Genomic DNA, 13020 nt, shown 5'->3' with positions numbered 1-13020 from the left:
CCACACACACTGACGCAAGCATAGACACACACACACGAACCAAGCAGGTTGATACACATTGTTTAAATCACACACACACACTATTAAGTCCCCCTCTTGCCTTCATTTCAAGTTAGCTCTCCGTGGGTTCCAGGCATCTGGGCTGCGCATGGCTGCCTTGACTTTCTTTGAATTCCGCCTCCTCTATATTCCCGCCCACTTGACCGCGAGTGCAGGGGAAAGGGCGGTAGAAATCGTAATATGTGCCTGTGCGCTGCTGACAAATGAGAGGTGTATCGAAGGGCGGCACTCTGTGATCTTTGCGGGCTGAGGTTGATGGCACCGGGCGCTAGTCTGCCATTATGTAAGTGCTCCCTAGCGCCCAGTGCCATGACCTGCGGCACGCAATACACAATTTGACCTGGTGCCCTCCCTTAACAAGCGCCTTAGGCAGGGCCGGATTAACATAGGGGCTGATGGAGCTGCAGCTCCAGGCCCAGGCCCATGGAATAGGCCCATTGGTTTTAAAAAAAAAAAAAAAAAAAAAAAAAATTTTTTTTTTTTAACATTTTTTTTTTTTTTTTACACACTACTCTTAGGGTTGCCAGGTATTTCTCATGTATTTCTTAGGGTTGCCAGGTATTTCTCAGAAGTATTTCTCAGGTATTTGAGGCTGCCTAGCCGGTGCCGGTATTGCAGTAATACCGGCAATACAAATGTCTGTCTCAGTATAAACATAGTTTATTCTGCAATACCAGTGCCGGCCAGTAGGGGTCGCTGTTTGTGTGGAGAGAGGCAGTGATAAGAAGTTACGGCATCTCCCTCCCTGCATCTCTCTACTCACTGATCCGCGGGGACCAGTTCTGCACAGAGAGTCCAGACAGCAGCTCCGAGACATGGGGACGCTGAGACATTGGGACACTGGGTAACATGGGGACCCTGAGCATGGACGTCCGCAGGAATTTTTCCGGGGGGGGAGGGGGGACATAATTGTAATGACATCCATGCTTGGCCCCTTTTTGACAGTGTCATGAAAGGGAAGGAGCATAGTCATTTTCACATAAAGCCAGGGTGAATAGCGTTTTCACAACTATGGTGTCAGGAATATATGTTTGTATTCCTTACACTATAGTGTTCCTTTCATCAAATTACAGGAACATTCTGGTCACCATAACAACTTTATCTAAATGAAAATGATGTGATGCAAGGAGGCCCCTGGGTGCTCTTTCTTTGAAGGGGTTAAACCGCTCTCAAATGGTTTACCCCCAAAGGCTTCCTTCAGCTCCAGATCTCCAGGTCGCTCAGTGGTATTCAACTTCTGAAACAGAGTGTCAGGAAGTGCAGATTGACGTCAGGCATGGGTGCTGCAGATTGGCTAGAGTGGTCAGCTGAGCCTCTAAGCCAATCGCTAGTTCCCGATTCATAAAAATGTTTTACGTTTTTATGAATGGGGAGCTACTGATTGGCTTAGAGTGCTAGCTGACCCATCTAGCCAATCAGCGGCACCCCTACCCAGCGGCCCTCTGTGTTTCCTGACACTCAGTAAATAAAAGTGAACACATTAACACTGATATTGTTTGTTTTTACCTGGGGAGATGAGAAGGTCCAAAGTTTCCCTGCCAGGCCCAGGTACCAACGCCTAATGATGTGGTGTCCAGAATGAAGTGCTCCAATCTCATTTTCTTCTCCTTCATTTGACACAGTCTTCTTTGCCTTCTGAGGCTCCTTCTGCTCCTTTACCTTTCTGCTACTTTCTGCTTATTTTGCGCCCTTCTGCTCTCTTTCTGATCCCTTTCTGCTCCTTGATGGCCCTTCCTGCTTCTTGATGGCCCTTCCTGCTTCTTGCATACCCTTCCTGCTTCTTACTGCCCTTCCTGCTTCTTTCTGCCCCTTCCAGCTTCTTGCAGCCCCTTGCTGATCCTTTCTGTTCCTTCTGATTCTTCCTGCCCCTTCCTACTCCTTGCTGCCTCTTCCTACTCCTTGCTGCCCCTTCCTGCTCCTTGCTGCCCCTTCCTGCTCCTTGCTGCCCCTTCCTGCTCCTTGCTGCCCCTTCCTGCTCCTTGCTGCCTCTTCCTACTCCTTGCTGACCCCTCTTGCTCCTTGCAGACCCTTCCTACTCCTTGCAGACCGTCCCTACCCCTTCCTGCTGCCCCTTCCTATTCCTTGCTGACCCCTCCTGCCTCTTGCAGACCCTTTCTGCTCCTTGCTGACCCCTCCTGCTCCTTGCTGCTCCTTCTACTTTACCCTCCTGTTCCTTGAAAACCTTTCGACCCCTTCCTGCTTCTTGCTGCCCCTTTCTATTCCTTGCTGGCCCCTCCTGCCCCTTGCAGAACCTTTCTGCTCCTTCTACTTTACCTTCCTCTATGCGGTCTCCCCCACCCCCCATCCCTCACTTACCTGCTCTGTAGGCTGCCTCTGTGCTGCTCCCCTGCGGTTTCAGTCATGAGAGAGAGGCAGGGATAAGCTGTAGCTTCCTGTCTTTCTCAATTCACAGCGCCACCTACTGGCCAGCGCTGGTATTGCACTGTATTCTCACACTAAAACGAAAAATAGCAGCACAAGCTGAAAAATCCAGGGGGGCCAAGTACCCCCTTTACCCCCCCATTCGGATGCCCATGACCCTGAGACACTAGGGACACAGTGGCCCCATGTCTCCCAGTGGCCCCTAGTCTGTGTCCCCATGTCTCCCAGCCACTGTCCCTAGTGTCTCAGTGTCCCCATGTCTCCCAGTGTCCCCATGTCTCTAAGTGTCCCCTAGTGTCCTAGTGACATCAGGACACATGGAGACATGAGGACACAGACTCTAAGGGACACTGGGAGACATGGGGATACAAACACTAGGGGACACTGGGCGACATGGGGACACTGAGAGGCATGGAGACACAGGGAGACATGGGGACACTGGGCGACTGAGACATAGGAGACATGGCAGTGTTCCCATGTCTCCCAGCCAGTGTCCCTAGTATCTCAGTATCGCCATGTGTCCCTGGTGTCTCTCAGTGTCTGTAGTGTGCCAGTGTCCCTAGTGTCTCAGTGTTCCCTAGACTCCCAAAGTCCCCTAGTCTCCCAATGTCTCTGTGTCCCCATGTCTCCTAGTGTCTCAGTGTCCCCTAGTATAAAAGAAAAAATCTCAGGCACTCAATGTGATAGATTTAGGCAGGTTTATTGGACACCGCAACGTTTCGACCTGTACCCAGGTCTTTATCAAGTCTCCAATGTCCCCTATGTATCAGTGTCCCCTATGTATCAGTGCCCCATGTCTCTCAGTGCCCATAGTGTCTCTGTGCCCGTAGTGTCTCAGTGTCCCCTAGTATAAAAGAAAAAAATCTCAGGCACTCACTGTGATAGCTTTAAGCAGGTTTATTGGACACCACAACATTTTGACCTGTACCCAGGTTTTTATCAAGTCTCCAGTGTCCCCTATATATCACAGTATTTCAGTGCCCCATGTCTCCCTGTGTCCCCTCGTGTCTGTCACCCAGTGTCACCAAGAGTCTCAGATTTCCCAGGTCTCCCAGTGTTCCCTAGTATCTGTGTCCCCATGTCTCCCAGTGTCCCAATGTCTCTCAATGTCCCCTAGTGACATGGGGACACTGGGAGACATGAGGACACAAATACTATGGGACTGGGAGACATAGGGACACAGACATTCCCCCTTTTTGTGTATGTTCGCCCTTTCGGACGTTCTGGTTATGTGATTTGTGTCAGTAGCCCACCCTTTTACCGCATCCATAGACTTCCTGCTTTACTGGACACTGCTGTTAGGGGGTATGGGTTTACTTGAAAGATGAAAGCATGAGATTAGCAAAGGGTATGTGTTTTCTCATAGTTGCATCCTATGAGTTTCCCTACAGCATCATCTCCATCAGATACATGACGCTTAGGAGGTAGGACTGTTTTAGTGTTTTTGGTCAATAAGATTTTGTAATTAGGCCCATCATAATTATCAGCACCAGGCCCACTGGGCTCTTAATCCGGCCCTGGCCTTAGGCGGACACTTTATAGGCCTTTAGGACGCGCTGGCCCAGACTTGGAAGCTTGATCAACAAAAGGATAAAGTGAATGTTCCTTGGCAATCTGTTTAGTGCAGCTCCCCACCTTAAGCCTTATGAACTCCAGCATACAAGGCAAGTACAGGGATAAGGGATAACAATTTATTGTAGCACTTAAAATACACTAGATTCCATACATAAAAAAGGGTCGGGGTGGACTATTTGAGTTGCTCAGCACCATATGAGTGGTACCAAACTTGGGTTTTATAAAATATTGGTTTTACTGTATTACTCTATGGTCTTTTTTTATGTTTTTTTTTTTTTTATAGGTTTAAACTTTACAGCTTGTGGTAAAAACCTTGTTTTTGTTTTGTGTGCTCTCACTATTATATTGATTTTTTTTTTAATTAAGATGTGTTCAGGCATTGAATAAACACTGGAAGATTCGGAAAAGTAATCCCTCATTTATTAAAGTATTAAGTAAATAATAAAAATAATATGGCCTTTTAAAACTTAAGTATTCTGACTTAGATAGCAGCGTAAGTATTGTTCAGCCATAAGATGTGACTAAATCCATTTTTTTATCTAACAGTTTATTCAACCAGCATGCACAGTATTAGAATGGCAGAAGAACAAAACAATTAGCAAAATTGATCAAATCATGATAGGCCACATTCTTACTGCAGCAATGTCAGTCAAATCTTGTTACTGGAAATCATTGACCATCCCATCTATAAAGGAACTACTTCTAGCACTATATAATAAAAGCTATGAATTGTCATTGAGGAAACCATCCCCTCAGACTGCTCTATTACGGTTTCATTGGAACAATTGAGATAGTGACATAAAGAAAAAGTATATATCTCCTATAATTAATCATATATACAATATTAGTAAATCTCATTCAACAGTGGGCTATTATATTGCTGCAGGAAAACAGAAATAGAATGTGCCAATTCAATAGAATCTTTACACATTTCCAAAATGACAACAAAAAAAATCTGTGTAAATAAAAGTGTTTAATTTTGAGTTATGGTGAAATAACAAGATAATTGCACATTTTTGGTAAATGTGCCAAATTAAATATTTTCCTACTTACTTATCTTTCCAATTGGCTATATTGGCATACAATCTGCAATCCCATTGTCAGTTGTCCATAATTCACAGTTTAGTGAATAAACCCAAACATAAAAACCCTTTAATTAATAAAACATGAAGTGAAAATAAAACATCCTATGTCAAAACCCTGTTAAGCACCTGAGAGAATATCTTGTTTCAATGGGCTATATATACAGTATGGTAACTTGAAAGTCAAGTCTTACCTGCCAGAAACTGCCATTCACTAAATGATTTTTGGGAGGGAACCATTATCGCAAAGCACTTTAGATACTATGACAGCTGTACAAGGAGCAACCATTAAAGGAACACTATAGTCACCTAAATTACTTTAGCTAAATAAAGCAGTTTTAGTGTATAGATCATTCCCCTGCAATTTCACTGCTCAATTCACTGTCATTTAGGAGTTAAATAGCGTTGTTTCTGTTTATGCAGCCCTAGCCACACCCCCCCTAGCTATGATTGACAGAGCCTGCATGAAAAAAAAAAACTGGTTTCACTTTCAAACAGATGTAATTTACCCTAAATAATTGTATCTCAATCTCTAAATTTAACTTTAATCACATACAGGAGGCTCTTGCAGGGTCTAGCAAGCTATTAACATAGCAGGGGATAAGACAATCTTAATTAAACAGAACTTGCAATAAATAAAGCCTAAATAGGGCTCTCTTTACAGGAAGTGTTTAAGAAGGGCTGTGCAAGTCACATGCAGGGAGGTGTGACTAGGGTTCATAAACAAAGGGATTTAACTCCTAAATGGCAGAGGATTGGGCAGTGAGGCTGCAGGGGCATGTTCTATACACCAAAACTGCTTCATTAAGCTAAAGTGGTTCAGGTGACTATAGTGTCCCTTTAAAAAAAAAAACATGTGGCAAAATACTGCCTGCAACAATAAACTACTACTAGACTTTCTTTACTGATATAGTTTCATTTACAGGTAAAATGAAAGAAAATCTTAGTTTTTCAGTCTCCACTGAATGTATTACTTTATTAGGAATTTCTTACATCTTTACCATATCTAGAGTCTAATCATGAAAATTGCCTCAAGCATACAAATATAAGATTCATTCATATACAATCATATATTCATATATAACCATTCTGTTCCAAAAACATTAGGCAAAGTAGTTGATTTCAGTACACTACAATACTGAAATATGGCTTAAAGAGAGAGCAAGGCACTGCATGGCTTTGGCCTCACTCTCTGTGGCCTTTTAGCTAAAGTGGATCTGTCAATTTCGGGGGTCTTTGAATATTTTGCAACAGACAGATGAGGTGAGTTTTACTTACTGCAGGTTGTCCCTCGCAGCCGCCATCTTCATGCTGCTGGTCCTCTTTGGCGCCTGATGTTTCAGTTGCTTCACACAAACACACAGCACCCCTCACATAAACACACTGCACCCCTCACACATAAACACAGCACCCCTCACACAAACACACAGTACCCCACACACAAACACACAGCTCCTCCCACACACTCCCATAGCAACCCTCACATAAATACAAAGCACCCCTCACACACACAGTACCCCTCACACAAACACACAGTGGTTATGTGTGTGTGAGGTGCAGTGTGTTTGTGTGACGGGGTGTAGTGTGTGAGGTGGTGTAGTGTGTGTGTGGGCTGCAAACACAATACACCACCTCACACAAACACTGCACCACTCACACACACTACACCCCCTCACACACATACTGCACCCCTCACACACACACAGAACCCCATGCACAAACACATTGCTCCTCCCCCTCACACACACAGCACCCCTCATACACACACAACACCCCCTCACACACATACAGCATCCCTCACACACACACACTGCATCCCTCACACACACTGCACCCCTCACATACACACACTGCACTCCTCACACACTGCACCACTCTTACCAACATCACACCAAAGAGAAGCAGTTGGAGCCATCACATTAGGAGTGAGTTAATTAAATGTTTAAATGTTCATTAAATGTTTGACCAAATACAGCAGCCTAATTTTTACGTTAATAATTGTGTATGGCCCGCAAATTATGTATTAAATATCCAAATGGCCCTTGGTAGATAAAAGGTTCCCCACCCCTGCTTTACAATAAGACAAAGCAGTCCCTTCTTTCTCGTGTGGTAGCTTTGGTCTTAGTATTTCATAAAGATTATATCTTTATGAAATACTAAAAAGTGATAGATCTGCTTTTACTCCACTGTCACACTGTCAGTAAGTCACGATATTGCCCAACTTTTAAACTCTTTCAAAATGCAAATGTATTGAGTGGTAGGATAGTGAGAGGGCAGTAGAAACAGCGTGTGTGGTATTTTTTTTTTTTGTTCATTTCCATTAGGTAGTTGTTTCTCAAAGCAGCTGCTAGCTTGTTTCCCTATATATAGATTGCAATAAGAGAGCACTTTTCCACTGCCCTCTAGTGACACACTTTCAAACTTTTACCATCAACAGTTTATCAAGTATTGTGCATTGCAACCCTGTTTGTCAAGCTGAAGCGCATCAGAGGAAGCAACGCATGCAAAGTTCCCCTGCTTCTCCAGAGACCAGAGAATGATTAGTGCTACAAACTTCAGCACTCCTTCTTATCTCGACTGCCAGAAAAGCCTAAACTACAGCTGGAGGAGACAGGATAATCTTTCTACCTCTGAGAGGGAATTTTTCGACCTCTGCGATATGTGTCAGATGTTATTTAGTGTGTTTGTGTGGCTGACTTTGTTGAGAGAGACAGCATGGCTTGTTAGATTTGTTTCAGAGAGTTCTGCTACACACGTTTGACTTTAATCACACATGATTAAATGGTAAAGTGGGACTATGCGTTCTGGTGTGAATAAGTATTTTTCAGGCAAGTGCACAGACTTGGCTGGGCCTACAGCAGCAAATAAATCTTTATATTTCACTAACCCTATGTGCTAAGAATGATTTGCCCATACTTCTACTGAACCTTTATCCTGCAAACATCAAAGCATACATTTGTGCTGTTACATTCCTCCTACACTGAACTTTAATGACTGTACAGTTCTATGTCTGTTAAGTTTTATAACACATTACAGGGGGAATAAATTAATGTCACACAGCGCAATGTTGTGGTTATGGTGACAGAAACCCCAAGGCAATGTCCCAGGTAAAGGGATACTCTGAGCACCGAAACCACAACTCTTAAAGAACTGGTTTTGGCGCAAAGACCCTGCCTCTGCAATCTGACAAATGTAAACATTTCCATTTCCATTCACGATAACATGCCTTTAGTGACTGTCAAGCTGACAGACACTAGTCATTTCCTCATTAGGAACTTCAAAAATGAAGGTTTTTCATGTTTGGCGTCATCACACCCAGCATGATGATACCAAATGTTCTTAATGCTTCTAATAGCGAAGGACCACTAAATTCACCCAGTTTGGGTGCAGTGGTTCTGTCATTTTAACCCTTTCATGTAAAACAGTGCCATTTTGCAGACACTGCCGTGTTTACATGGAAGGGTTAAATGCACCTGTGTGGCATTTTGACATGCATGTGAACTAGCCTCCCATCATTTCCCTATGGGGAAACATTGCATTGGATGAGATCACCAATCACCTTTTAAACCTTCACAGCAATTTTAGATACTAAAGTTACAAATATATATATTTCTCTCTGAAGTGAGATATGTCTGTGCTTGGTCCCCTCAGGAGGTGTTTGCAGTCCTCTGTAGGATGGATCAGGAACCAGGTAGCCAAATGAATATATAGTGAATACTTTTATTTACACAAAATAAAAAGCACAATGCGTTTCGACCCAATGCAATGGGTCTTCCTCAGGTTATGTGTATTTACAACCGCATCAATTATCATACATATAGCAAACAATTAAAAAACGAATACAGGTTTATTAACAATCCAAAAACTAATACAGGTGTATTAACAACATTGTTAATACACCTGTATTCATTTTTTAATTGTTTGCTATATATAAATGATAATTGATGCAGTTGTAACTACACATACACCTGAGGAAGACCCATTGCATTGGGTAGAAACGCGTTGTGCTTTTTATTGCTTTTTATTTTGTATAAATAAAAGTATTCACTATATATTCATTTGGCTACCTGGTTCCTGAGGGGACAGACATATCCACATCTGATTGATGTATTCTGCCTTCATAGTTTAGAGCAAACTCAGAAATGCTCTAAATATTGTGAGTTTTCCCAAGTCTTTCATTTCCAATATTTGGTGTCTAAATGTATTACCCTATGTTGGTTTTCTGTATTTACAGAGCCTAGGGATTACCTACATAACCTTGGAGTTATACCAAAATTGCACAATCACCTTTTTTTTCGTTTTGCTATTTGTATATGTAAGTGTAAATTAGTGACTGTACACTTGGGTGTTTTTGCTGCATGCTGCAGTAATAGCACTTTTGTTAATTAGCACCACCCTTTTCCCTTTTTGTTTTGTATATTATACCCATAGTGATAGGTGGAAATGCCACCTTTCTGATTACAGTTTTCCTTTAACTAGCCCCAATAATAGTTATCGAAGGCATGTACTGAAATGAGTTTTGCCATAGGGGTAAGCATAAAGCACTCTAATAGCACTCTTTTAGAGTTTACATTGAATGCCAGACGGGACCAGAACAGCTTTCAAATGAAAGGGGGGGAAAAAAACATAACTAATATAGCTAACTTCTAGTTAGATAATAGATATCACAAATAACAGTTTCTCGTTTCCTGTAAAATAACAGTTCCTCTTTATAAAAATTACAAAACTCTTTGGGGACTGCTTAAATATTTTTTAGTTTTGTCGATAAACAGGGCAAACTGAACACTCTCATTTAGTAGTGCTATAAATGAATTGGTACATTTTCATTGGGGGAAATTGCCAAGTTGCAAACTGCATAGTAGATCACCAAAAATGAATGGGAGCATCTGCAAGTTCTGGGGCCCACCCCCAAATGGCACAAGCACCGTGCATTGTTGAATAACGTGCATATCATCTGAGGTGGGTGCATTTCTCCGTAGGCAGCCACTTGTATCCATACTAGAAGCCTCCTTGAAAGCGGTATAAGCAAATATTAATGTTACCCTATGCATTTGAAGATGATTTCACTTGCATAATTTATAGATGATGTGTATGCCTAGCTGAAGCGAATGTAAACAGAATAGAATAAAAAGCCAGTGTGACTCCCAGTGGGATGACTGAAGTACTCTACTCACTATGCAGAGAGACTTTCAATTATAGCAGCTGATGGCTAATCCATGAAGAGACCTTGGTACCATGGGATATGCTCCTTTGCCTGGGTACAATGAATTTTGGGGTACTTGTCTTTAGAATTCAACTTTCTTTTCTCTCATGAGCAATACCTCTGACATGCCAGTGCCACCGTTCAAGGTATGTATATTATATAAACTATTTATGCTGCCTAACCTCCATTTGATAAATGGTCTCTTCATAGTTCAAGGCAATCCAACGGCATTCATGGCCAAAAATTGGATTGTATGTATAGAGTTATCATATTTTATACTGAGAGTAACAACCTGAGGTATTTACTACAATTTCTTGAGGTCTGAATAAAAAAACTAATTAAACAAATAAAATGTATTGAGGTCCTCTTTGGGTGCAAAACGTTACTCGGTCAGCACACTGGGCACTGCTGAGGACAAAGCAGGTACATGTTCGATTAGAAGTAAATATCAATAGGAAGCAGAAGTGTTATTCTAGATATTGGGTCTAGTTTGGCAATGAAAAAGACCCACAGCAACGTGTACTGAATAGGGAATACAGACAGTAGAACATTGGTAACAATAAACCAGGAGATAAAGTGTACAGTGTTGGTGAGTCAGTCAGGGAGCATAGTATAGATTAATGGGGGGATGGACTCATCAACCAACATAAAACTAATGCAGTAGGTCAGAGTGACACATTCGTTGTGGGACAGAATGGACCCCATGGGTGGGTGAACATATTGAGATTTAGTAGGTAGTATTAAGAAGAGTCCATACAGAAATTATTTCTAAATGGTAAATTCAGGAAGAACACATCCCCAAAACAAATGCAAGATTAAGGGCCAAGAATATAACGGCAAATAATCCAATTTCTTTATTATGAATCGTTCCTGGTTGAACTGGGGTTAAGTGGGGTACAGAAAGAAGAGAACAGATGTGTCTAGACAAATGGGTTGATTTAGATGTCTAACCCAAATGTGCAATGCACCCAAAACTCTAACAAAAACTAGATTTTTCAATTAACTTTATCAAACGCTTTACAGTCACACTGGAAAAGTAAAATCTTGCTATAAATTAAAATCTGAACTGTGAAAATACTTTCACTTTATAGGAAACCACGTCTGTATAAGTTATTTTCTCCATTCCATATGATCTGGCCCAATCAATCATTTAAGACACAGTCCTGATGTACTGATGCAACATAATGCTATTCTGACAGTCCAGTTTTATTTGAAACATTTAAAGTTTTTTTTTTTTTTAAAAGCAATGTGTCCTCAAATATGGGCAGAAAATGTGATTGTACTTTTGCTTGAAAAAAAGTATTGCGTGAGAGCTTCTCTAAATATAGAAAGTAACACATACGACATACCTCAGACACACTTCATATTACTCTAGCACAGCATTTTTAGACAGAATGTGCAGACAATTCTTTCATTGTGTTCCTGGACAAGACTTTTCACACCCTTAAAAGGTTCTGGAGCATTTAGAGATGAGGAGTGAATAAAACGTGCAAAGAAAATAATTAAAAAAGAAAAGAACAATTCTCTGCGAGCACAATCTGCACAGCAAACACAGATAGCCCTCACAGTGGGAAGGGGCAAGAAGTCTCAGGTGGACAATTACAGTATACTGTTTCAGGTATAAGACTATAGCACCCACCTGGTTCATACTTTAGATATAGAATGGAGATGATATAATAAGCCACATCGAACACTGGATAAACAGGTAGTTTGGAGAAGGAGGATATGAGATCCTCTAAGCAGAGGGCAGATAAGAAGTCCATGCTGGATCAGTCCTTTGCTGTTGGCTGCTGATGAAATGACAGCAACTGCAGAAGGATCTCAGGGGGGGCTGGTTTGGTTAGATGTGACAACCCGCTTCTATGGGAATCCCTGTCCCCACAGCCACCTCCCCACTCAGTAAAAATAAAGCCTCAGTTGGGGATGCTAAAATTAGCTGTCAGACTCTTGCAGCGAAGCCACTCCTCTGATGCTCAAGGAGGGGGCCTGTTAGCTTTTGCAAATAGTGATTTGCGAGATGCAAACATTGTATCAGCTAAGATACACAAGCCTGCTTGTCAAAGCTGATAGCAAGAACCTGTCACACCCAGTGTTTGCAGTAAAACGTGCTACAGGGTAGTTCTATTACTTTTAAACTCTGTTTCATTAGCATGTGTGACATTAGCATGCCAGTGGTATATTGCACAATAAAAGGTTTTAAATAGGTTTAATAGCCAAGTGAACATTTCTACCGCTTGACTTAATTTGAAGGGACTCTCCTCCATCTACCGATGTCATCCGCCGAATGCGCATGTGCGGCAAGAGCTGCGCGCGCATTCAATCAGTCCATATTCAATCAGTCCATTTCTCAATGCTTTCCTATGGACGTTGGCAGGGGCGGGCTGGGCCGGGGGGCAGGGAGGCAATTGCCCCCCAGGCCGCCCGAAATTCTTTTAGGACCGGCCGCGGTGGGCCGGCCCTTTAAATGCTGCAGCCGCCTGAGCGCTCTGTAAAGAGCGCTCAGACGGCTGCAGCAGCTTTTCCCTCCCTCCCCTCCCCTGTAGCGTGGCCGAGCTGGTCTCCGGTCCGCGGTCCCGGCCGGAGTGATGGGAAGGTTCACACTGAGTGTGCACTTCCTGTCAGTCCGGCCGGTTACAGGAAACAGAAACTCCTGTTCCGCGCGGAGTTTCTGTTTCCTGTAACCGGCCGGACTGACAGGAAGTGCACACTGAGCATGCA

At 42.6% G+C, this 13020-nt stretch overlaps 1 protein-coding gene across 1 annotated transcript in view; it reads right to left on the bottom strand.

The window, feature by feature from the left end:
- Positions 1-12137, bottom strand: part of TMEM38A (transmembrane protein 38A) — a 37508-nt gene extending 25371 nt beyond the window's left edge. Inside the window, exon 1 of the mRNA XM_063455428.1 lies at positions 11942-12137. Within this exon, the coding sequence (XP_063311498.1) occupies positions 11942-12065 (124 nt within the window). The 5' untranslated portion in view covers positions 12066-12137. The remainder of the gene's footprint in view (positions 1-11941) is intronic.
- Positions 12138-13020: the final 883 nt, after the last annotated feature.

Source organism: Pelobates fuscus, chromosome 5 (genome assembly GCF_036172605.1).
Source record: "Pelobates fuscus isolate aPelFus1 chromosome 5, aPelFus1.pri, whole genome shotgun sequence".
NCBI classification, from domain to species: domain Eukaryota; kingdom Metazoa; phylum Chordata; class Amphibia; order Anura; family Pelobatidae; genus Pelobates; species Pelobates fuscus.
This window is presented reverse-complemented; position numbering and strand designations above follow the sequence as displayed.